Below are 27,840 nucleotides of genomic sequence, written 5' to 3'. Positions count from 1 at the left end.
TGGGAGGAGATCCCTCAGGAAAACATCCGCCACCTCATCAGGAGCATGCCCATGCGTTGTAGGGAGGTCATACAGGTACACGGAGGCCACACACACTGCCGAGCTTCATTTTGGCTTGTTTAAAGGACATTGCATAAAAGTTGGATCAGCCTGTAGTGTGTTTTTCCCACTTTCATTTTGAGTATAAATCAAAATCAGGACCTCCATGGGTTGATACATTTCATGCATAATTTTTGTCTGACTTTGTTGTCAGCACATTCAACTATGGAAAGAACAAAGTATTTAATAAAAAAAATTTCATTAATTCAGATCTACAACGTGTTACGTTAGTGTTCCTTTTATTTTATTGAGCAGTATATTTTTCAATTTATATTTGCATAACAACATAATGAACTATGTACATTTTAACCCTTTAAGGTCTGGGCCTATTTTGTCTGATTTTGCATGCCTTTGAAGTTGCCTTTATATTTCAAAGAAAGAATTGTTTACGATGGCCTGGTTTGGTCCCTTTTTTTGTGACACCTTGAACTTCATGTCCAAACTGTTGTTTCTTTCACTGACCAATTATAAATCATCATTTTGGGCCCAAAAAGACCAAAAATTCCAAAATCGTTTTGTGAAAATTTTTAATATTGATGTCCAATTGACAACCAAACATGCGTAACGAACCGTTTTGAAACTTTATAATATTTATTCAACATGTTAGGATGAACACTCAACCAAAAAAATTTAGAATAAATAGTCTTATATTTGACAATTCAACATAAACAACAGGTATGGCCATAGGCGTTTTTTGCTTTTATACATGCTCTAGTCAAAACGGGTTATATACAGCAGACCAAACAGTGAAGAACAGTGAAAAAATATATACCATCTAACACAAAAAGTGTTTAGAGGCCATCCCTTTATGAGTTTAGGTATTGTGGCCCATCACCTGATCAAAACTATGTACACACAATCAAGCTTCTTGAACACACATTTATATACACAAATTGAGAAGACTGATTGTGGGGGGGAAAAATATATACTTAGCATTGGAAAAAAAGTATTTTCAAAAATATTTACAATAAACAAGTTAAATTTTTTTCAGGCATGCCATTCCGAAAAGCTGTTTCGTCCTGGAATTCCTTGCCTTCCAATAATCTTGCACAGTTGGAAGTGAAACCAAAGACATGTACAAGAGGAGTCCAATAAATTTTTCAAGCTCCTCCACTGTAGTGTCTGTCCACACAAACTTTTTCCCAATCTCTTTTCGGACTCTGCCATACTGGTTTGTGTGTTTGCACATATTCATCATTGTCGATGAGGTGAAGAACAGGTCAAAAAGTTCTTTTGGGGTGTATGCATGGTCACGATTCACCTGAGGTCCTGGTGGTCTCCGGGGTGTGAACCGGCTGCACTGTGGGGCAGTGTCTGTGTCTTGCTCTGTGCTCCATGGCACAGGTGCAGGCTGAGCCAGTGGTGATCGGCTTCTGCCGCGCTGACTTCTCCGGCCTCCCCTCCGCTGACATCTCATCGCTCTTCCGTGATGACCCCTTCTCCCTCGTCCTCTTTCCATTCGGGCAGTGAATGTATATTTTTCATTGTCACTATAAATGTACATGAAAAAAAAGTCAGTATTTATGAAAATAATAAAGTATAAAATAAAAATATATACAGCAATAAATAATAATGGAAATCTATATGTATGACAATAGAAAGAATACCATAGCAATACCATAGCTGATGAATTTGTGCTACATCCCTAATCTTCATATAGAAAGAAGAACAAATTATAAATTCCTGCCTGGGATACACACAGTGCACGTACGACTTTGATCTGATATGCACATTTTATTATTATATACACAAACACACACTTATATTGCATCAAAATTAACTTTGTCTTGCATTATCAAAAGAAACTTTCAAAAGAAACTTTTTCAGCATTAAAAAAAAAAAAGTGAGTTGGCTTACCTCTGCTCGTCGATGGCGTCACCCACGTGTTCAAATCCGTCACTATCTTCACTCGAGGACTCTTCCGAAGAAGACGATGATGACGAATTTAGACCATCCTCTTCCTCAAGTTGATCAAAAAGCACAATTGCTTGCGCTAAATTTAGTTTTCCGTTCATTCTCAAAGTCACACAAAGTCGCTGCTTGATCGAAACGGCCGTCGCTCGCCACCTCGCTGCTTCAGAACACTCCTCCATCTCGTTCGGTGGAACCTCGCACGGCAGTTTTATTTATTAAAAAAAAAAAAAAAAAACGCATTTCGTGCTTCCACTGTGACTTCGAAAGGGTTCGTTTGATTTGTGTTTCTTTCATGGAGCTTCCGTTTTGAAAAAGGAAAAGAAATGATCGAAATATAGACATAAACAAATGATCCATGCAGCGTTTTAATGTTTTTTTTAGAGGACAATAAAACTATCAAACTTAAATGACAATATCTCACGTTTTAGTTGGTCGATTGACTTCAAATAATAACGAGAGTAAACCGCAACTTCCGCACTTTAAAACGAGACCAACCCACGGCATGTGGGTGACGTAATTAAAACGTGAGGGCGCTTCAAAGACGACGTGCGCTGAGGACGCGCCGGCGCGTCCTTCGACTCTCAAGGGTTAAACAACAATTAATTTTTTTTTCTTTTTTTTTTTGCCACAATCTACCCATACTAGCGTTGCAATACACTGGTAGATCACAATTGACATAATGACCCTGTTCTAGAGCATGTGCTTGAGATGACCACCATTCAGCTTCGTGCAGTTGTTGAGGCGCAGCACAAAGTTGTTAAAGACATCCTTATAGACCGAGGAATTCCTGATGGCTTCCTTCAGTTTAGTCATTGTTTTGGGTCTCCTTGCATACACTTGATCCTACTGATAGCCCCAAACCGAACAAATCTGGGGGGCCGAGGTCTGGACTATGAGAAGCCCATTTAAATTCAGTCTTGAAACTGATCATGCAAAGTTCTTTTTCAGCTGGTCTCGGGAAAGCTTGGACACTTGGACATACTGGACCAGAAGTGAAAATTCCAACCTGTCATTTTTGGGGGGACTAACATTTTGTGGAAGGTGGGAAATGTGTATACCATCAGTACTTATTATCCCGAGTAACACGAAAATTAATTGATGCACATATGGGTTCTTGGATTTCTCTTATTTATCAATAGTGTTTTACCTCAAAGTCAATGAGTTGTAGGTCTGCTATCAGTGTGCCGAGCAAGCCACTGTTGTAGAGCTCTTGAGCGAGTTGGGCCACCGCTTCAGTCTGGGGCTCTTTCTCATTAGTCCCATATAGAATTTCTTTCATGGCCACCAAACTCTTTGACACCTCTTCTGTGGCCTAAACATGTAGATGTGTGTGATTAATTAATCCACAATAAATTAATGTACTGTACATGTGCAACTGGATCATAGACCCGATACTGAGATTAGGCCTACCTTCTCAGCCTTTTTGTCAGAGATGTCGTGCTTTTCAAGCACCGTCATGCTGTCCTTTAGGTTCTTGACGATGTCCGTCGGCGACTTGTGGGACTTGCCAAAGGGGAACGGCATGGCGGTGGGTTACCACGAGAAACTGGTCAGTGCGCGGTCCACCTGAGTTTTAAGATAGAACACAAGTTAGAAAAGCTTCTTCTATACTCTTTAACCAGAAACAATTTATCAAACCGATTTATAAGTCATGAAAAAGTTCCATTCTGCCCATGAACGCAAGTTTGAACATGTTCAAGTTAATTGCAAAACTGTACATAGAGGCTAGCTCCCAGGTGACTCAAATTATTCCCCGCAAACTTGATAGCAGACATGTTTGTACAGAGGCCAACAAAAATGATAAGTAGACAATGTAGTGTTGGGTTACTGCAATTTCTTATACGCGGCGAGACGTCCAACACATGTGCTCATCGGTTGAAAGCAGCGAGTACTTACTATTTGTGTTTTTATGGAGTCTTTTATGCCTTTTCATTGCCTCAAAATACTTTTTGCATGTGTTTCCCTTTCATACTTTTAAGCATTGTGTATTCTTGTGGTAGCTATAAAGCAGATGTTGATCTGTTGACCACATTAGTCACGTAGCAAATTTAAACCACCCTTATTTGATATTACTACATTTAAGTATTTTCTTAAGGCATCTTCAGTATGTTCTGTCTGTATGCATCTAAACAAAACAAGCTGAAAGCGCACTGTAGTACTTTGGATGTCAAATTCGCCTCCTGTTGGACGTTTCGCCAGTATAAGACATTTAGACAGAACACCGGTTTTGTCTACTGTCGTTCATTCAGTCTTTCCTGTTCATTTTGCTTTTGCTGCTCGTTTTGTGAAATATCGACAGTGCTGTCATGTTCATTAATGTTCCTCTCGGGTTCAAATTGAAAGGGATGAACAGAATACATTCTTATGTGGCTAGAGTCATACTCTGGAAGCCCGGCTGAAAAAAAAAAAAAAAAAAAAAAAAAAAAAAGCTACAATGCTCGAGTAGGTCCAAATCCAGCGTAGGGCTACTGCACCTTAAAACATGTTTTGTTTTCTCCTTGAGAGAACTGTTGTTGTGATTTGGTCTAAAAATAAAAGTTGATTTAATTTTATTTGACTTAGAACACATCCATAACTGAACAGTATGGACATGCAGGTGTTTTTTTAGGTAACCTATTGTGGCTCCTCGGTTTTATTATTATTATTATAGTTATTATTTGTTCCGCAGCCCCTTTGAGCTCAATGTGATCCGCATAGAATGCATCAAAATGCACAAAAATCGTCAGGCAAGTCAAGACAGGTGCAATAAATGATACCATGTAAAGACAAATTCTAAATACACTATGTAACGCCCCCTAGCAGTCATTCTTTGTCTCGGCGAATCTTTGAGCCCTACTTTGACCCCCTCAGAATGCTTCAAAACTAACCAAACTCAACAGTCACGTGAACACTGGTGAAAACTTTGATAAAATGTAAAAAATTAAAATTAAAAAATAAAATAAAATCAAAATATGCGTAAATGCGTGTAGCGCCCCCTAGGAACAAAACCAACATTTCATTTTTTTTTTTTTTTTTAAAGATGAAAGAGGAGGTTACAACGCAAAGGTTAAAATTTAGAAAACATCAGTACTATATGAATGGGATACCATACACGGTGCCCAGACTGCCATTAGTACTACATCCAGTTTTCTTTGGGTGGACAGAGCGTGTCCGTGGGTGGGCACTAGGGCTGCAGCTATTGAATATTTTAGTAATCGAGTAATCGACTGAAAATTCTATCGATTAATCGAGTAATCGGATAAAACACATATTTTTAGGTGAAGAGCAATTATAAATATACATGCGAAAACAGGACATTTCATCTAATATCGAACCATTTTCAGTCAATCAATGTCTTTATTTTCGATGTACATTGTTGAAAACAGCCAACAATTGCATCTCAGATGTAACTAGAATGAAAAGAAAAGACTAATTCACTGCTTTCACTCAAAAAACTTTTAGATCTTATAAAAAATATATATGGTAATGGTAATGGTGTTATACTTATATAGCGCTTTTCCACCTTTCAATATATACATTTCTTACCTAAAAATGCCATTACGCTTGATAACACACATCACTTGAAAGCTATGTGTTTTTCCCACGTGTTTCAATTGAATTTCTATTTGTGTCAAGCTATTTTTAAGTTCTAGTTAAGTTTTAAGTTAGTCTAAACTAAGTCCTGATAGGATTTTGAGTTTTTGCAGTGTTCAAAATAAATGTATGATACAGGCTGTATTGGAGCACATAAGGGACCAGTGCTACTTGTTGTTTTATCCAGCAATGACTACTGAGCTAAAATTGATATTTAGCATTATCAAGTTTTTATTTTACACCCTCATCACTCCACAGCGCTATGTTATGTTAAAGCCTGTATGTAGGACACGTTTGCCACGCATCGACAGTGGTCATAATTAATAGAAACCTAGCCCTCCACAGGGCTAACGTTACGTGAGCAAGTGACAGTAACGTTAATCTTATTTATTAGCGCTTAGCGCTCTTTATTAGTGCTTAGCGCTCTACTGCTTTAAGATGGCAGCTGTTTACTAACGCCGCTGACTCTGTCACTTTGCGTCTAGTTCATCATACAGTGGGGAGAACAAGTATTTGATACACTGTCAATGGAAAAACCCATTGGGAGTGTATCAAATACTCTCCCCACTGTACATGTGATCTCTATGAGACGCATCAGACGGTACCTGCTACCACAGTAGCATCATGCGGGTTAGTTGTTTTAAGCAACGACGGCGTCGTTTGAAGCGGTTGTCGGCTGCAGTAAGGTTTTTTTATTTTATTGCTTCTTCCTCTACACACGTGACATCAGCGCGTTGTCCCGCGTTAAAAGTAGTCCGAGCAAAACGTGATTCTTAGAGCTGTCAAAATGAAACGATTACTCGAGGTGAATAAAATTACTCGGATCAGTTTTTAAACTCGAGTTACTCGAGTATTCGTTTCAGCTCTAGTGGGCACTGACATCCCCTGCCCACCCGGTAAGGCCCCCTCTAGACATCCTGAAAATACATCACCAACACGTTTACAACTCGTTTACCTTGAAGTTTTGCATAACGAGGTTAAAATGTTGCATTTATTTTTGTTTTACTTGCTGTGTTTAAAGAACTTGGTCAGGGGTCTTATCCAGCTTGTTTTACACAGCTCCCAGAGACATGGAAAACAAGCTGGATAGCGGCTCTCGAGGACCGGACATGCAGACCCCTGAACTGGGCGATATTCAGACCAATATAATGTGCGGCACATTCTATTTGAAAAGCAAAATACATTAAAAAAAAGCATCAAAAAAGTACTAGTAGACTAATATCACCTCAAAGAATACTTGGCTCTCCAGGCATTACCATCAATGTTTAGAAAAAAGGCAGTTAACAGAATATCAATTTTTAAGAGCCACAGTTCGTATTTTAACACGGTACCTAGATTTCAGGAGGAAAAAATTAAAATTTGCTTACTTCACAGTTGCTCAAAGGATTTTAGAATGCAAATGGACAAAAAAAAAAAAAGACTTCTGATAATTAAGAAAATAATATTTAAACATATGACATTGTATACAAGAGCAGACATACTGTGACGTTGGTTATACACACACAGACACACATCCCACTCAAACACAGGTGCACATGATAATGAGTATTAATGACGAGGACGGAAGGCAATCGGCTGCTTGCATTTGTTTAGCTAAAATAGTCCAAGCATTGATAAGTTTCAAGTAGTAGCCGATTTAGAAAGTAGGTGGGAGCCACTGTACTACTGGAAGTACTCGTACCACTCTTTGAGAACCACTGCCCGACACAACAGTGGCATAATGTTAATTAAAATGATCATTAGAGTAGCTCGGTCTTTACTACGTAGGACTTAAATTGTGAATTCATGGGCTTGACAGCATATTTACTGTTTTGCTTCAACTCCAGGAATGACTGGACTATGCTTGTTATGCTGTGGAGACCTTATCTTTTATGCGCAAGGAGTCATTCACAAAATTAGACGCACTAAGCAAGCCCTAAAGTTCCATCTTTCTTTTCCTCTTACACTTTTAAATACAGCAGTCATGGCAATTAATACTAATTAATGTGAAACATCAGTATTAACTGCTTTATATTTTATAACATCAATACAATCATATAAACTAGTAATGGTAAATGTACTAGTATCAATACAATCATATAAACTAGTAATGGTAACTACTAGTAATGTTTAATACACACATTATGAAAATTATCTGCACCTGTCAATGCAGTTCCACAAGAGAAACATTTTTTATTTTGAATCAACTGCTGGTTCTAATCTACACTTTGAAATAATGAGATTCTCATTAAAAGCCGTAAAATTTCAATCTCAATATTGCATAATTTTGGTGAGGCCTTTGAGCAAATTCATGCGGAGCTCCTCACATATTCTATTTGATGACACTTACCTGTTCCCAGCCAATTTGCTCTTCTTTGGAATGGTCAAAAAAGGTGTTTTAGAAATCTTTTGCTGTCCTTGTCTCTTCTTTTTTGGAGCATCTGGCATCAGCGTATTCCAAATGAGAATATTTGCATAACCCCCCCCAAAAAAATGTTTATATTGAACATTTAAAAAAATCTTTAATATATTAGGTGGAATTTAGGTAGAAAATGATTTGGAAATCATTGTATTCTGTTAGTATTTATGTTATACCCAGTGTCCAAACGTAGGTAACATTGGAGTTTGAAATACAATTACATCTCCCATTAATGTCCTTGGAACAATGTCTCCCTACTGAAACCTGAAGCATAGGACCAAAGACACACGTAACAAACAGCTGTGACAACCATATCTCACACTTGCTGGTTCACTTGAGTTACAAAACAAGGTGTCTTATCTACATTGGCCCCTGACCCACCCAGTTACTGAAGACTCACTACAGGCAAACATTTTCAACAGATAGCTCGATAACAACACATATCGTTATTGTAAATGTTAAAAGAAGCTTCTAGGTGGCCACAATGGATAATCCCAGTCAAGTCAGATAACAATATGCAACATGAAAATTGCGTCAAAGCATGACTCATTGCAATCGCAAAGTAAATGTCAATCCCATGGCTCATCACTGGAACAAGAAATTTGTGGATGTGGATAACCACAATTCATTCAACTAAGCATTTTCTATTTATTCATGAAGTGGTATGTATAGGTTATACAGGTAGGTCATGATGGGTGATATGGAAAAAAATATATCACTATGTAAGTTATTTATTAAGATAACGATATAGTAAATTTTTAATTATTTGATGGAAATTTTTAATGGCAGCCCCCCTCTAACTTTATGATTGACATTAAACAAACCTGTCGCAAATGTAAAATGGATCCAGTAGTACTGCTACATAAAATTGTCTACTGCAAACTAGGGTTGCAACGATTAATCAATTAACTCGAGTAATTCGATTAGAAAAAAACTTTTGCTGCTTCGAGGATTACTTTAATTAGAGTGGCGTTGTAATGGTTTGTTTTGACAGTGTTTGCATTTAGTACATAATGCATATGGCAGAAAACATTCAGGTTACTTGAAGTTCCTCTCTGACACCCCCAACTTGGCCAAATTTCAAAATTGTCCGATATATATGTGCATCATTGGAAAGCTTAAAATTTGGGTGGAGGCACTGCCCTCTAGTGGAAACAGTGGCAAGAAGTCCTAATATAACAACTCATTTACCATGGCTGAATCTATCTGCTCCCCATTAAGACTAATAAGGTAAGTTTTTGTTTGAGCTAATGTTTTTTTATGCATTCGTAATTTAGTTTACAGGTATATTTAGCAGTTTCAAAGGGAATATATGCTTGAACGATTTGTTAAGAGCGTTGTAAAAAAAAAAAAATTAAACGTTAGCATTTTATAGCATTTGAGCTAGGGTACTCTTGCTATGCAAGTTAGCCAATTGTTCTTTTGTTGTACTTTGATCCTCATTAATTATTTTAAACCGTTTGAGGCTAAACTCAGGTGTTTTAATTTAATTTTAAATGAAAGACCAATTCTGCATAATTTGAAGAAACACTCAGTAATTTTATTTTTTTATGCAGTTTTTTTTTTTTGGGCAAGCCTATTTTATATCTCCTAAAATTTATTTTGCAACACATTAAATGTTCTTAATCCGATTGCACGATTATTCGAACTAACTAGTTGGCAGATTAATCGATTACTAAAATAATCGATGGCTGCGGTCCTACTGCATACAGAAGAGGCAAAGTAGAAAAGCATTATTTTGCACAAATGTAAAGATATCTATCTACCAGTAAGTGGTTTTAAGTTTTAGGACTCTATTTAACTAGCATAATCTGCTATTTAATTGATAATAATGGAATGGATTGGGTTGTCTTTTCTGTGGGGCTCACAGATCTTGTCGTTTGGTTACTCTTGCTTTTTCCAGTTGTTTTCGATGCATTGCTCTAGCAGTTAGAGGGGGAGTGACAAAGTGGAGAGAAAGTGTTTATGCTAAAAGAGACATTGGAATTTACCAGCATGCCTTGTGACAGTGTTTTATAATTACTTAATATATATAAGGTGTTTTATTGCAATGTGAGAGTGTTTCCCATGTACTGCACGTGTAGCAGTGGTTATTGTGTGAGTTTGCCCACTGTATAATATACACATTTTTTTTTATATTTGCACCATGAGTTTGGGTAGTGCAGTGACTTATTATTATTAGTGCTGTCGAATTTATCGCATTAACGAGCGGTAATTAATTTTTTTAATTAATCACGTTAAAATATTTGACGCATGTAACGCATGCGCGGAATGACCCTCTCATGCATTGCCTCAAACAGATTACGATGACGCTGTTTTTTGCACATTGAGAGCTAAGTGGCAGAGAAAGGCAAGTGGACACAGGCGTTCATTGGACCACGCCGTTTATTGGCATAAGCTTCGGCAACTCTTTCATAACGAACATAAGTATCATTTACTGAAAGTTTTTGTTCACAAAAAGAAAAGCGCTCAATGCAAAGAGAACTGTCATTCCCAATCAAAATAGCTATGCAAAATACAAATAAAATTTACTCAGACTTTTTTCAAATTCGATTCAAACATTTCGTTTAGCTAAACAAATACACTGGATGGCGATATTTAATCAATATACAAACTATCAGAGGTCTCGTACGTTGTGAAGCCAGCACTCAAATTACCGTGGATGGACCAGTAAACAGGGAACTACGGCGTCAGTCGAGGGACATAATACACTCATTGGCTTGATTTCTAAGTCATTTAAAACTCGGCATTGACACCTTCTGGTGTATTTCAATCACTACCTCACATAGTTAAAGACACTGTGGAAAAACGGCGGAAAGCCCGTGTGACGTCACCGCTCGGCGACGTCAACAATGGCGAGCTACTAGTTTATTTTTTGATTAAAAATTTTACAAATTCTATTAAAACAAAAACATTAAGAGGGGTTTTAATATAAAATGACTATAACTTGTACCAACATTTGTCTTTTAAGAACTACAAGACTTTCTATCCGTGGATCCCTTTAACAGAAAGAATGTTAATAATCAGGGGTGCACATAAGTGGTCCGCATGCGCGCATGCGTACTGGACGTAGACAAACGCACTGGCCCTCAACGGCTTCCATACGCTTTTGCGTACCGATGGCTGACCAGTGTATTTGCGGCGGACACGAGAAAATCACTTCTCAAAATGTCAAAGAGCCAGGCCTTACTGAGTAATTTTTTCCGTGTTCCCCCATCCCCGTCAAAAGACAGACAGACAACAGAGACGTCACCGGAGCTACCGAAAAAAAAGGACTTTTGCTGAAAATCGGCTGCAGGAGGTACCATGGCTAGAAGCAAATGAATGAATGAATGCAAAATTTGCCGTGAGAATACGAATGTCGCTGATAAGAGCAGCGCATTTTATGTAGGGTCAAAGAATTTCAGCCATCCAAACTTTGAAAAGCATGAAAAAAACAGAGAGCATGTGGCAATTAAGCAAACTATCGATGTCAGACAGGACCCCAATCACCCTATGGACAAGTGGCGGAATAAAGTTAATGAAGAACAGCGCCATGCACTGACAAACGTGTTTTTGCTCGCATTTCACAAAGCTATACATGCACGTTCAATGAGCTCTTATGAGGAGGACATCCCACTTTTACAAAGGCTTGGAGTTAATGTGGGAGCCGCATATGATTCTTTACATTTCACTTCAAAGTAATTGCAATTTTGTTGTGCCAGTTGATGTTAATCAAGCGTTCATTGTTAATATAATTAATTAAAGGTAATTGGCTCTAAGTAAAGGTTGTCATAATTTTATCACATCCGGCGGGTCAGCTCTCAAGCTCAATGAGGACCAAGTCACATCTCCAGGTCCTCCTCTGAGAACGTGGGCAAAAAAAACATGTGCACCCCTGTTAATAATGTTAATGCCATCTTGTGGATTTATTGTTATAATCAACAAATACAGTACTTATGTACAGTATGTTAAATGTACATATCCGTCTCGTGTCTTATCTTTCCATTCCAACAATAATTTACAGAATATGGCATATTTTAGAGATGGTTTGAATTGCAATTAATTACGATTAATTAATTGTTAAGCTGTGATTAACTCGATTAAAAATTTTAATCGTTTGACAGCCCTAATTATTGTTATTATTATTATTGTTTTTCTAATACAGAGGCATCTAGCGGCTAATTCTCACTACTGTTATGTGCTGGTGCACCTTGAGAAAAAAGTTACCGTAATTTCCTGAATATAAGGCGCACCCGTGTATAATGCACACCCCAAATTTACTGGTAGAATCTAGGGGAAATTATTGTACCCGTGTATGACGCGCATCCTAATTTTAGCACCAATAAATAGAAGAATACAAGAAAACAGAGCTCGTGTACAGATACAGAAATGTGATTTTACTGACTGGTGAAACACAGCACAAGCATAGCACATTGGTAGTTCAAAACATTACCGTAAACTGACAATATGTACGGTAATAATATGATTTGACAACTTCTCCAACTTACCAGAATCCAGGAGAAAACAAAACAGATGTGGCCTTTCTTTTAAAGGCTGCTGTATAGCTTGCTCGTTTCATCATGATGAATAAATGTTTCTTCCATGGATAAATAAGGTAAAATAAAAGTGAGGCTAGAAGTCGGAAAACCGAAAGCGCGCATCGCTGTATACTAACAAGAGGAACTATTGTTATTTGGGTTTGAGTTTCCTGAGGGACAGATATAGTTGACGGACACAGTAACGAGTTATAACAGAATTCACCGGCGGAACTTATGTTGGCACGTTGTATAGTTCCCGGGGGGAGGTATTTTGTTGAGGGAACAGCCGGAAAGATAGTTATATTCCGCGGGTTGCATGTGAGACAGACATTGCTACCATATTTTGTTGCAGCCTAAATGTCAATAAAGCAACGCGGATTAGCTCCGTTGTTTGATACTCTGCCTCCTTCCCTAGCTCGCCATGACCAAAACAAAATGGTGACGTCACGTACCGAAATGGTCGGCAACGGATCGCCGCATACGTTTCTTCAACACAACATGGCCGTGTCAAAAAAAAAAAAAAATATCGGTCTTTACATATATATATAATATATTTATATTTTTGTCTCCATCCCTGTACCCGTTTATCATGCGTACCATGATTTTGCAAGTTTATTTTGGGGAAAAAAAGTGCGCCTTATATCTGGGAAATTACGGTAGGTGCAACTAATGCAAAAAGTAAGTGTGAAGCCTTGGCATTATTTTTTTCAAATATCGTTCAGGCCTATGCCAAACAGAGCTATTCAAGTTATCTGGTGAAAATTCTTCTAGTTTTAATGTCGCAATATAATAACACAATATATTGCAACCCCCCCCAAATCGTAATGACAGTTTCCCCCCCCCCAATATTTCCCCTTCTACTTAATCTTGAAAAGACAGAAGTCCTTATAATAGGCCCGAAAAGTGTGAGAGACTCTTTAGCTGCCCAGATAGTCACTCTGGACAATGTAAGTGTAGCTTCCAGCACCACAGTTAAAAACCTAGGAGTTTTATTCGACCCTGACTTATCGTTTAAAGCTCACATTAAACAAACCTGCAGAACGGCCTTCTTTCACCTGTGCAACATAGCCAAAATTAGAAATATTTAATCTAAAAGCGATGCAGAAAAATTAATTCACGCGTTCGTTACATCGAGATTGGACTACTGTAACTCCCTACTTGCAGTTTGTCCTAAAAGTTCCCTAAAAGGTCTTCAGCTTGTCCAAAACGCAGCAGCAAGACTTTTAACAGGAACCAATAGAAGAGAGCACATCACCCCTGTGCTTCAGGCCCTTCACTGGCTTCCAGTCGAGTTTAGAATTAAATTCAAAATCCTCCTTCTTACATTTAAGACCATTAATGGGTTGGGGCCATCTTATCTCTCCAATGCTCTGGCTCCATACCGCCCCAACAGAACACTCCGCTCTCAGAATGCAGGTTTACTGGTAGTTCCCAGGGTTTCTAAAAGTACTGTCGGAGCTAGAGCCTTTAGCCACCAAGCCCCTGTTTTATGGAATCAGCTTCCAGCTAATATTAAAGAAGCCGAGACAGTCTGCACATTTAAGATTAGATTAAAAACGTTCCTATTCAACAAAGCTTATGGTCAGGCTAGTTGAAGTCGGAGTACACTCAAAGTTTAGTCTAAGCTACACTAGAAGCTATAAAGCTGGGGGAAGTACAGCCACTGAGTTCTATCTCCTTTTTCTCACTCTACCTACCACTTATCTTACTTTATTTCTATTTTCCAATGTTAATATCTAGTTGTCTAATCTCTTCATCACTAGTCACCCGGTGTCCCCTTTCCCCCCCTCCCCTCTGGGGAGAGGCTATTTTTCAGCTGCAGCCTCCTGACTGTCTGGACCCCAAGCTGGATGGACGTCCTCGTTGCTACCCCCATCTCATCTGGCTAGATGGACCTCTTCTTGTTCCTTTACTCCACCGCATTTTTTACGGACTGTAACTCCGCCTGCTAATTCCCATTAGGGGTCCTGGGGCTTCCTGTCTATCCGTCCTGGGAGTGGATCTCTCCTGACTGTGGTACTCCCCAAGGTTTCTCGTTTTCTCCCGAAGACGCTGGAGTTTTTGGAGTTTTTCCTTGCTGACATGGAAGGTCTAAGGATGGGGGATACCCAGGACTTGAATTTATTTATTCATCTTTGTTGCTTCGTTTGCTGTTTCTGATTGTGTATCATATTGCCTCTGCAAAGCCCTTTGAGACGACATTGTTGTGATCCAGGGCTATACAAATAAAATTGAATTGAATTGAATTCAATATTGTTCAGGCCTACATTGAAAAGTTTTTAATGAGTGGAGGGTTAATAAACTCACGATTAAAAAGGTCTTTTGCATTCACAAGTCAGTTAACATGGATGATGAAAAAGTAGTTTTGTATATTCCAAACCATACAATTACTTACATCTAGACCCATCCTTTTATATGAATTATTAGAATAAAGCAAGAAAGGCGAGCCTCCTTAGCTAAAGCACCGTGAGTGGATGGTATATTTATCAATTTGTTCATTATTTAATTAAATCCGCCCCATATTGCCGTTTGGATGGACGCCTGTAAATCTGGGTGTATGCATTTAAGGGCGAGAGCAAGACAAAAGAGAAGAGTGACAAAGTGGAACAGCAGCTGAGCTGGTTGCAGACAGAAACTTTTAATGATGTATTTGATTGACGCACCTTCAATAAAGCGAATGAAAGAGCATTGCTGACTAACTTTATTTTTGTCACCATGGTGGGCATTTAGTGAACAACGGTTTGCATGCAATGTGGGTTTTTCTATACACCACCCATGGTTTCTATGCTGTGTAGATGTTTCTATCAGGGTTCCTCCAGGTTTCCTCAAGTTAAGACTTTTTAAGACCTAATTAGGACCATTTTTAAAAATAAAATCTGTGTATTTCTGTTAATTTATTTCTCAAAAGTGGAAATGTGTTAATTTATTGCTCAAAAGTGGAAATGTGGATTGTGTGCAGAATGCAGGGGTCGCGTTAACCGAATATTTTCCTTCGTTGACCGTTTTTTTAAAACGGTGACGGAAAAAATTGACGTCCATCTGTCATTTTGACAGGTTGCAATTCACACCCCAGACCACAGGGTTGCGAGTGAGCATATTAATTAGCTATTGTCTCTCTTGATGCATGACGTCGTTGGCCTTACTCGGAAAAATGTCAAGGCAACTGAGTGTTTGCCTGGCACGGCCAGACAGTTCTCCCTGTATTTTTCAAACACTGAGAGAAAAGTCTGGGACCCAGCCCATCAACGTTCTCTTGAGTAGGTACAAAATCAATCGACAAATCAGATTTGTTTATTTGCGTGACGTGTTCTTCACGAGCAACGTCACTCTTGCGCACCCAAAGTCGTCTCTACAACAACACGGATGGCGAACGGCAGAGCCGAGAATATGTTCCAATCCGCGGTAAATTCAGTTTTAAATTAGCTAAAACACATCGACACGAGTCATTGACAACAGTCTGTCTCGCGCTAGCTATGTTGAATAAACTCCGCTCTCCTCGTATGTTTACTTCCGCGCGCAAGTCCCTCGTCCTGCCCTCGTCGCTTTGCTAACGGCACGTCTGCTCGTCGCTGATTGGTGCACTCCGCTGTCTGTTTGCCTCTTGTTAAGCTTGTTCGGACCGAATATTAATTAAAAATGAATGAAAACTAAATACTATTGAATATGTCATTATTATCATTTTAAAAATGTAAGTGACGGGTAAAAATAGATTATGACCGGATTTTTATGTCACTGTCAGTCAAAATGACAGACAACGAAAAAGTCTAGCGCAACCTCTGGCAGGATGTAAATGGTAAATGGTGTTATATAGCGCTTTTCCACCTTTCAAGGCACTCAAAGCGCTTTACACTACATCGCCATCTACCTACTGGTGACGCAGCACCAGGAGCAATGTGGGGTTCAGTATCTTGCTCAAGTATACCTAGGTGAGTAACAATGCAGTGTATTAAATAGGCTAAACACGCCACACCACCACAGCACAGACACAGACCAAGTAGAGGCGATCTCCTTAGCATTTACATTTAGCGTGGCGAGCCTCATCTTAAAGTCTTGGGCAACCACAACACCTGTGCTTACATGGCTGCTGAGGATCCAAACGATGTACGTAGATCCACTTTTGCAAATGCACTAGCAATCGTAGCTGGGCTGGGATGCAGGGGGGGCTGCAGCACTAGCAGCTAGCTGGCTAATGTTAGCTGATGTCGCTTTGCTTACATTAGCAGCTTGATGGCTGGCTTTAGCTGCTGTCTCTTCAGGCTCGTGAGCAGCTGCCTGTCTTATACAGGCAGATTGAAAAACACAGGCAATGGAGGGAGTTTCTTTCCTCTCATGAAGTTATGTGCTTGGAAAAATTAGCATGGGAGTCTAGCACCTCCATGTCCATTGTACCCAGCTGTTTTTTTTTTTTTTTTGCATACGATGCAAAAAGCCTCAAACACACTGCTATCCGCTGGTTTAAGACAAAGGCAAAAGGATTGTTACTCAACCAAGCTTTGTTTAATTTACATTTCCTCATCTCTCTAATATAAATGTATGGCTAGGTGTAAAAAAATAAATAAATAAAAGGAATCTGTAGTGTAGAGCATGACATTTTGTCTGGAATCCCGTTGTAACACAGGATCCCGCGGTAAGGGATTTTGACCCGGGGCTGCGTTGCGTTCTCAATGATTGGCTCCTCCAGCCCATTAATCTTTTTAGGCTTTATTTAATCAAAATGACAAATGAGGAGAAATGAGACACGGAGTATTAACATACTGTACATCAAATTTTAAGACGCAGATATGATAATTCAATACTTTTTCAAGACTTTTTAAGGTATTTCCAAATTCATAAATTCAATGCCTTCAAGACTTCTTAAGAGCCCACGGGAACCCAGTTTTTTACACTGCCAAACTCACTATCTCGCTGTGATCTTATGTGAATTTTCAATGTCTCAACTCACAAGAGCTCAGCGCGTTGACGTGTTGGCTCGGATCCGGTGGCCGATGTATGCATGCATTCTTGATGCATCAAGAGGCGCAAATGTCGCATGTAAGCGTGCTTTATCTGGTCTAACGCCAGGGTTAGCAAATTCTCATGTGTAGCATCACTTGTTGACTAAGTTGGGATGGAGGCATGTAGTGTAAACTTTTGGTTTTAACGTAGTTCATTTCTTTTCACGTTTTGTCTTGAGCACCAATAATATAGTCGTAACAGGGGATGGGAGAGCAACAATATTCATATTACAACATATAGGCTAGAAGCATTGGTTTCAACAAGGTTGGCTATGAGGTTGCTTAATGTTACATCGTTAATAATCTGGACACACCTCAAGTTTGCCAGGTGGCCAAATCCGTCTTTCACCCCAGCTAATGCTTGTTAACATATCCAGCAGGCAGCCTTTCTGCTCCTGACCTGCTTCAGTATCAATGACGCAAATAGGAAGGCATCACATATGGCAGGTTCCATCAGCTGCTGCTGCAGTGACTGCTACGGGTCATGTTAGTGATCAAACATTACCAGCCAAACATTCACTTGCAGCAAACAAATCCAATAGTAAGACAACAAACTTGTTTGGCCCAATGACTACATACATGCAAACCAGTAAACAGCTAAATTAAAATCAGATCTAAGACAAGAAATGTGTCGCACTATGTCAGGACTGTATTATTTTAACAATATTTTTCTAATTATAGTTTGATGTATGACTGTGCAACATAATAATGGAGGAAACATTACATCAGTAAGAACAGAGCATCATCTGTGCTCTACTTTTGTCTGAGTTCTAACCAGGATGAGATTTTACTCACTGGCTTGTTCTGAGGTTGCGTATGAAGTGAACAACGAATGGATGTTTTAACTTATTGGCTTCTCTTGACAGCGCTAGATGCCAATTCCATTCGAACTGGGAGGGCTCACATGCTCGCTGCCAGACCCTCCCAGTTCAAACAGATTGGGCATCTGTCGCAGTCAGTGGCAGTGAAACGTGATCATTCACTGTCTGCCAACTTTTGAGGTCAAATGAATTTGGACGTCCATCGCTGTCAGTGAATTAGTTAATTAGGGATGTCCCAATCCGATCATGTGATCAGAAATCGGGCTGATCAGGCCATTTTTCAGAGGATCGGAATCAGGTGAAAATGATTGGGTTTTTAAATTTATGCTATATATAATTTTAAAAAACGTATTGTGCTGGATTGAGTTGTCATGGTTTAGAACCAGTTAACATTAAACAGTTTGTTACTGCCACCTTTTGGTTATAATAATTTACTGCATCCACCGTGTGAAAGTTTGGAACATAAGCGCATTCACTTTTAAAATTACTTTTACATTCTGTTGGTCGGAATGACACTGTAGAGTGCGTTCTGTTACGTTTCTGCCTTGGAAACTACACTGCTAAAAAAAATAAAGGGAACAGTAACGTCACACATTGTAGATATAAATGAATGAAATATTTTTATTAAATACTTTGTTCGTTCCATTGTTGAATGTGCTGACAACAAAATCACACAAAAATTATCAATGAAAATCGAATGTATCAACCCATGGAGGTCTGGATTTGGAGTTATACTCCAAATGAAAGTGGAAAAACACTACAGGCTGATTCAGTTTTCATGTAAACAAATCAAAATGAGGCACAGTAGTGTGTGTGGCCTCCAAGTGCCTTGATGACCTCCCTAGAACGCGTGGGCATGCTGCTAATGAGACGACGGAGGGTGTCCTAGGGAATATCCCCCCAGATCTGGACCAGGGCATCACTGAGCTCCTGGACAGTCGGAGGAGCAACCTGGCTCTGCCAGATGGACCAAAACACAATGTCCCAGATGTGTTCTATTGGCTTTAGGTCAGGTGATCGTGGGGGCCAGTCAATGTTATCAATTCCTTCTTCCTTCAGGAACTGTTGTATACTACAGCCACATGAAGTTGGGCATTGTCGTGGACCAGGAGGAACCCAGGTCCCACTGCACAAGCGTAGCTTATGATAATGACTCCAAGGATTTCATCTAGATACCTAATAGCAGTCAGGGTGCCATCATCTAACCTGTACAGGTCTGTGTGTCCTTCAAGCGATATGCTTCCCCTGACCATCACTGACCCAACAGCACACCGGTCATGCTGAATAATGTTGCAGGCAGCATAATGTTCTCCATGAGATCTCCGGACCCTTTCACGTCTGTGGCATGTGCTCAGGTTGAACCTGCTTTCATCGGTGAAGAGCACAGAGCCAGTGCCATAGTTGCAAATTCTGGTGGTCTATGGCAAATGCCTCTTAAGCTCTACGGTGATTGGCAGATAGCACAGGGCTCTCTACAGGATGTCAGGCCCTCAGACTATCCCTCATGGAGCCCATTTCTGTTTGTTTGGTTAGAAACATTCACACCAGTGGCCTCTTGGAGGTCGTTTTGTAGGGCTCAGACAGTGTTCATCCTATTCCTCCTTGAACAAAGGTGTGGATACCGATCCTGCTGAGGGTTTAAGGATCTTCTACGGCCCTGTCCAGCTCTCCTGGACTACCTGTCTCCTGGAATCTCCTACAGGACGACAGGTTGGTCCTCAGACTGGCCAGGAAATCGGTGATGTGCTGATCCAGATCTGGGTGGAAATCCTTCAGGAGAACATCCACCACATCATCAGGAGCATGCTCAGGCATTGCAGGGAGGTCATACAAGCATGCAGAGGCCAAACACACTACTAAGCTTTATTTTGACTTGTTTAAAAGACATTACATCAAAGTTGGATCAGCCTGTGGTGTGTTTTTCCACTTTCTTTTTGAGTGTAAATCCAAATCTGGACCTCCATGGGTTGATACATTTCATTTTCGTGGATATTTTTGTCTGACTTTGTTGTCGGCACATTCAACTATGGAAAGAACAAAGTATTTAAGAAAAATATTTCATTTATTCAGATCTGCAACGAGTTATGTTAGTGTTCCCTTTATTTTTTTGAGCAGTATATGCAAGTAGTTTACTTCTATACCAACCTGTTAATATGCAGTATCTATCTCTTTCTGGGGGAAAGCTATATGAACAAAATTTGCTCACATTAACAATTCCTGCTGTATGGAAGCTAATGTAATAGCTTGTAGCTCAAGTGAAGTGCAGTGTCCACATGGTATTTGTACACCGGCGTGTATTATGCAGTTGTGTTGAATGCATGCATGTTTCTTTGTTACAGTTTCCCAAACTCAAACAAATTACTTCAAATAAAAACAAGAAAAGACCTAGCCTTGTGTTTTATTGGAGGATAGGGCTGGGCGATATGGCCTTAAGTACGTATCACGATAAATTGAGCAGATTTACCTCGATAACGATAAATGACGATAAATTCGCCCAAGCAAACTGTTATATAATTTGAAAATTTGAATCAATGCATGGAATACAAATTAACAGTTTCTCATTAAATTTATTTACCAGCTTTCAATTTAACAATTGCACATGCAGTCTAAACATTAAGTATTAAAAAAAATCTTGTAAACAATAAGAATTCTTGTGTGAACATTTATAACAGCTTGTATGACTTGAAAAAATATCATCACTTGAATTTCATTAAATTCAGTCCACATTGTTATACACTAGATAGTGGCATACGTTTAGATATTTAGAGTAGATACAAATACGACACATCCACCCGCCCCACAGAAATTATACTTAATTAAAAAATAAAATGTTTCACAAACCTTTCCTTTCTTTTATTCGGCTCAATTATTTACATCTTATGATTTTGGAAATCCTTACAGTATGCAATAAATAATATTCCTGTTCCCAAGCACTGTGCTTACTGTACTGTAATTTTTACAAAAAAATAAACAATACATAGTTACTCCCCGTCATCTAGGACGAGCCGAGCCACTTACAAGACTAGCACTGTCGTGTATTACAAATACTGCTTTGAACACATCTTCACAGACAAAAGCGATGACACAGGCTTAAAGAGGTCAACTTTAATTGTGTAAATCACACTTAATAACGACACGATCTCCTGGTTGAAATAGACGACATCCACTTAATTCTATTGAAGATATGTAATGCTGAGGCAATTTGTCAACTTTACTTTTAAAAAGAAACGTGCACTGTTTATCCAGTAGATGGGGCTCTTGCAGTGTGTCAAACAGTGATTCAATTTAGGGCAATTGTCTTAAAAGTGGTTCATTGTTTCAGAAAGCCTCGGTTTTTCCATCCCTATCTGGAACCCGTCAAGAGTTTACCTAATGTCGGGTGAAAGTTTGGCGAAGCTAACTTAAGCCCGACTTCATCCCGTTTACTTGTAGCATTAGCCGCTAGCGTTAGCTGCTAGCGTTAGCCTACCGGGCTTCTGTTTGATTGGCTTCCTGAAAACCATGTGACTCCAAACGTAAGCGCACTGTCTGCTTTCTTAAAGGGGAATGAACATAGCCGAACAACACAGAGTCAAAGCGGGATGAAAAGGCGACCCTCGTGAGGAATAAGCGGCATGGAAAATGAATGAATGAATTAAATTACCGAATTTACCGACATGGTCAAAATTACGTCGGTCATCGTGAAGAATTTCGGTAACGGTAAATTTTCGGTTTACCGCCCTGCTCTATTGGAGGACATATAATATTAGCTGGCGGTCGGGCAGTGTACAAGGAAATGCACTGTTTTAGGCAGTACATTTACCGGTATGTATTTTTCAAGCGCTAAAAAGTAACCAAATAATCCAGAAAAACAATGGCATTCCCAAAAGAAACAAAAACATACGTTTTATCCTGCGCAACATTCCCAGGAAAAGAGGAGGAGGAAATACAGTACAGTGCTGTTTGTAATTTAAAAAAAAAATAATAATAATAATAATAATAATTATAATATTACTTTTTTTCTCGGTATCGGCTCGGGACTTGGTATCGCAGATTCTCAAAATCAGGTGACTGGGACTCGTGTGCAAAAATATGCGATTGGGACATCCTTAATCTCTTTCTCTGGGAACTGTGTAGGGCTGCAGCTATCGATTATTTTAGTAGTCGATTATTCCATCAATAGTTAGTTGGAATAATCGAGTAATCAAATTAGGAACATGTAATGCGTTGCAGAATCCATTTTAGGAGATGTAAAACAAAGGCTTGGTAAGATTGCACTTTCAAAAGAGCATTAAATGTGAATATAAAATAAAAATCCCAAGTGTTTCTTCAAACTATGCAGAATTTGACTTTCATTTAAAAATATATTAAAATAGCTGTGCTTAGCCTCAAACGGTATTTAAAAAATGGATGAGGGTCTAAGTACAACAAGTGAACAATTGGCTAACTTGCATAGCAAAAGTCTGCTAGCTTAAATGCTACAAAATGCTAAATTTCTTTTTTTTTTTTTTTTTTTACAATGCTCTTATCAAATCGTTCAAACACATATTCTCACAAAAAAAAAAAACGGCTAAATTATAAACTAAATTACGAATACATATGAAAACATGAGCTCAAATAAAAAAAATAAAAAAACTTATGTTGGCCTTAACAGGGAACAGGCTGATGCAGTCATCTTAAAGGGGACATTTAGAATTTTTGACATTCGGCTTAATCTTTAAGTTAGGTACTCATTGGAGTTGATTTCAACAAATTGCGTGCAGTTTGTCAGTTATTTGGTACAGTTTCCAGGCTCTGGAGTGGCTAAGCTAGCACGAGTCAATGGTGCCTGCTTAGCATGCAGATAAAAAAAAAAAACGATATTAGCAGATCTAACATAGTCAAATAACTCAAATTGTAGATCATCGTTTAGAAAACCCATGCGGCCAAAACAATGTCACACTAAATTGCCGTGAATCATTTACTTCAGCTGGACTTTTTTTTTTTTAGATGTGTAATGCAACCGCAATAGAGAGGAGTGCTTCGGCCACTCAGTCTGCTAGAGAGTTAGCTCCTTACGTTCCCACAAAAAAAATCAGCAGATGAAAAAAAAAATTCGATGTGATATCACTCCGCCCTGCTTATCTAGACAGCCAACAAATGTTGCTGTTCATACTACGATTATTGACATTAAATGGTAAGTTTTGATAACTTTGTTCTAAAAAACATAGCCAACACTATTGATCGCATGGGTTATCGGTGATTCTCACGCGTGCATATGTTGTTTTTTATTGGCATGCTATGGAGGCACCCCTGACTCACGCTAGCTTAGTTTCAGGGCTCCGGAGTGGCTAACAAATAACTAACAAACTCTACAGAACTTGTCGAAATCAATTCCATCAACTAGTTAATTGCCGCTAACACCAAGATTTATTCTATTGTCAAAAATTCTTATGTCATATCCACTGTTGCCACTAGAGGTTAGGATAACCACCCAAATCAATAAAACAATGCAAAACAAACCATGACAACATGCATGATATCCATTTTTTGAAACAGATACCGATATCGATAACTTCCTGTTCCTCGAGGCCGATACCGATATGATAACCGATAATATATATTTATAATTTTTTTAATGTATATCAATCAGTCAATTTCATTGACGATGTGTCCCCTGAACAATGAGCAACAATCTGAAACAAACATAAACCCAACAGGTATTGTGCTTTGTCAGCAGATAAAACATTTGGTGCAGTAGGAGAGGAGACTTTTGTCGTCTTGCTCCATGAAACAACTTTTTAACCTGGCAATTATAGAACAGCAAGCCTATCAATAACCATAGGCGCTCTCAATAACTTGTAAACATAACACTGTAAAATACAAACATTTGCTAATTGCCATAGTAAGGTTTATAACTCAGTGAAGGAAAAAAAAAAACGGCCTTTAGAACAGTAACAAGCCTTTGAATACTGGCATAACAGAAGTGGAAACAAACACACACATCCCAATCCTACACAAAAAATATTATTAATAGGCCCGATAACATATATTGTTATTGGCTTTATTGGGATGACGTTAGACTAGATATTAGTTTAATTAGAGTGGTGTTGTAATTTACAACACCACTCTAATTAAACTAATATGCGAAGAAGCAAAATTTGATTCAAAGCTTTTTTCTAATCGAATAAATCGATTAATCGTTGCAGCACTAGAACTGTGCACACTGAAATCTAAATGATGTGTTCGAATTATTTACTTGACGTGCGGGTCAGTAAAATCGTTAATTAAAAGAAAGGGGCAATATCAATTGAAAGCTAAGGGCCCATTTAGCAGCTGGAACATGACGCTGAGCACCTCCCATCTGTCTTCAGCCATGCCTGCTTTGTGATTGTCGAAAGCCTGCCAACTTTGCGTTCGACTGCCACAATGCATACTTATAAGTGGCAAAGAAACAAGCATCAACGATCTCAGTCCCAAATTACAGATTTATTCATTTACGAGGCAGTGCGGCCTATTATGCTTCAATCACAGCTCATCAAACTGTTGGCTTAGGAGGGAGTGCGTGTGTGTGTATATTGTAGCGTGTTGTCGTGGGGAGAGAGGAGACTTTGACAGTCCTCCTTCTTTGAAACCATTTTCAGCTCGTTCACTACATGTACGTGAATAAGAGTACTCGCTGTCAAAATGCGTCGTTTCTTAGTTCATTCCGTACCGTAGGCCAACAATTTAAAGGTGGCGAGTTAGCTTAGCACAACCAGGCCTGGCAAAGACTCCGCACGACAGCTTGCACAATCAAACCCATGCTTGACTTCAACACTATGCTAGAACTGTTAAAACATCCCCAGCGTCACCAGGTCATATGTCAATATGGACCAGAAGGCGTGTAGCGAGCTACCTTCTGGGACTTCAGCTGTTAAGCGGTGTAGGCGCATAATAATATAATGCCCACAAATGTAAATTGTCAATGCTGGAAATGCAGCAGATTACCTCGTGAACAGCGTTTTCACTCGTTTCCCCCAACTCGTCACGTCGGTAAAAGGCAACGCAGGCCCTCCTCGGAACAAAAAAGTGCTTTGTTTTCCTGCGTCGTCGTCCCCCCCTAGTTCGGACTGTAGATAGATAGTTGTATAGTCACTGGTTCCCGGTGCTCGTGCTGTCTGGGTTTGTCCGCCTGGTAACATTAACAGAACTGCCGCTGTCACCGTCCTCTGGCCGTCTGATGCATTGCAGCCAATGTAAAAGTTCGTCCGCTAGAGGACGCGCCGAACTAGTAATCAAATTGGTCAAAAGAAAACTCGTCCGTCTTTTACTCTGAAAATTACTCACACATTTATGTAGCCACTTAAAAGCAAAGGTGGATATAGTGGCCAAAACTTTTACTCAATTAAGACAGGCGTTACTTCAAAGTAATATTACTCAATTAAGAGTAAAAGTAGTCATCCAAAAATGTACTTAAGTACCAGTGGCGCCACCGGGGGGTGGCCAGGCGTGGCCACGACCCCCCCTATAAATTAACTATGTTGGCCTTGCCTGGCACGGCCAGACTGTTCTCCCTGTATTTTTCAAACACTGAGAGAAATAGTCTGGGAACCATCCCATTAACGGCCTCTTGAGCAGGTACAAAATCAATCGACAAATCAGATTCGTTTATTTGCGTGACGTGTTCTTAACGAGCAACGTCACTCCTGCGCGTCGGAAGTCGTCTCCTCAACAACACAGATGGTGAACAGGAGAGCCGAGAATATGTTCCAATCCACCGTAAAATCAGTTTAAATTACCAAAAACACATCGACACGAGTCATTGACAACAGTCCGTCTCGCGCTAGCCATGTTGAATAAACTCCGCTCTACTCGTATGTCTACTTCCGCGCGCAAGTCCCTCGTCCTGCCCTCGTCGTTTTACTAACGTCACGTTTGCCCGTCGCTGATTGGTCCACTCCGCTGTCTGTTTGCTGTGGCTTGCTCCACCCTGGAAATTGTATCCGCTGAATGGTAGCCAGACTCAATAGCTGGAACAGCAGTGAGTCTGGTGTACCAGGCAAATGTTGGCCACCCCACTGGCCACCCTGCTTGCCAGTATATCGTTGGATTGTTGTAGCATCAGTTAGGCATACGTATCATCCTAAATTAATGCATTTATTTTGTTTTGTTAAATGTGCACCTTATGCCTAATATACACATAACACAATAAAACAGAATTGTTGTGGAACTCAAAATGTTGACTGGACAGTTATGGACTATGCACATTAAATCATTAGTAACATAGAATATTACACAATACACCAAAGTATATCAGTAGCCGTGTCCTTAACTCTTTCTGATAGTTTTCCCCTGAACTTTTTCCTGCAATGATATAATGAAAACCTGAAATTATGGCTTTTAGTTTTGGTGTGCCACCCCAAGATTTTAAGTGGCCCCATCTGGCCATAAACATTTGAGTGATGGGCTAGCAGAAAGATATACAATCTCAAGCAACATGTCACCAGGGTGTTGGCAGGACATAGTAGTGCAGTTGGGTATGACAAATGAAAGAAGGCGGTTAATGTTGCGTAAATAAAAGTATGTAGGCACTTTTATGTTATTGATATGAGTTTATGACAAAAAAAGTTTTTGCTCAGACATCTGATTTATTATAATACAGAGAGTATTTTGATCCCAAAATGAATTTGTAGCCACAAAAATGTCTCAAAATCAATTTGGGGTAGTTCTATATCTTTCTGATATGAAATAGAAAGCAGAACTCAATATCTTCTGCTGTTTCACACGAGAGTCCAATACCTTCAAAATGTGGTGTTGAGACTACTCTTGAGTGTTACAAACTTGGCATTTGACCTCTTATCCAAACGCCAAAACTAACTTTAATAGTCAAAAACTTTACAAAAAGTGGACAATTTAATTTAAGTCGAGAACAGCAAAAAATATCAAGAACAACAATGAAAACTGTCAGGCAAACAGAGGGAGAAAATTGGGACCAGGTTCAAAATTCCACATGCAATGAGCATTCCCGAAGAGTGACGAACTCTGACGGAAATGTGCCAGGAGGCGCGGAGGAAGATCGGCGGGGGTGTCGGGGCGGTGTCCAGGGGTGTCGCCCGTCTTGTGTTGGGCAGGAGTGCTCGTGCGTTACTGTTGTCAGGGCGGCGGGAGTTAGCGTTTGTCAGCGTCACCCAGGAAGGAATGTTACGTCATCTTCAAAGGTTGTTATCAGGCTCCAGTACGGCTGATGACAGGGGTTGCTCCTTTTCTATCTTGTGTCGCACAACCAGGCAAGGGCGCATTACTGTCAGGCACTCATATTTTAAATGTCTTCTGTTTGTTGATTACACTATGGTTTTAATACTTTTATTTTATTAGGTACTAAAGTAACACAAGGAATAAAAGCAAGCATGTTCATGATTATCATTTAGCATGTTAGCCAAAATACCATTTCCCTTAATAAGTTACAACATTAGATAATAGTACAGTGTTGTTATGTGTAATTTCCATCCATCCTTCATTTTTCATTATCAGACTCATAGGTACATTGGAATATGTCCCGGTTTACTTTGGGTAAGTATAAC

At 39.4% G+C, this 27,840-nt stretch overlaps 1 protein-coding gene across 1 annotated transcript in view; it reads right to left on the bottom strand.

Annotated features, from left to right (window-relative positions):
* Positions 1 to 25,501, bottom strand: part of cab39 (calcium binding protein 39) — a 37,011-nt gene extending 11,510 nt beyond the window's left edge. Inside the window, exons 1-3 of the mRNA XM_057838565.1 lie at positions 25,268 to 25,501; positions 3,424 to 3,579; positions 3,161 to 3,325 (exon numbers count right to left, since the gene is read on the bottom strand). Of these exons, the coding sequence (XP_057694548.1) occupies positions 3,161 to 3,325; positions 3,424 to 3,537 (279 nt within the window). The 5' untranslated portion in view covers positions 3,538 to 3,579; positions 25,268 to 25,501. The remainder of the gene's footprint in view (positions 1 to 3,160; positions 3,326 to 3,423; positions 3,580 to 25,267) is intronic.
* Between the last annotated feature and the right edge of the window lie 2,339 nt (positions 25,502 to 27,840).

This window comes from Corythoichthys intestinalis, chromosome 6 (genome assembly GCF_030265065.1).
Source record: "Corythoichthys intestinalis isolate RoL2023-P3 chromosome 6, ASM3026506v1, whole genome shotgun sequence".
Taxonomy (NCBI): domain Eukaryota; kingdom Metazoa; phylum Chordata; class Actinopteri; order Syngnathiformes; family Syngnathidae; genus Corythoichthys; species Corythoichthys intestinalis.
This window is presented reverse-complemented; position numbering and strand designations above follow the sequence as displayed.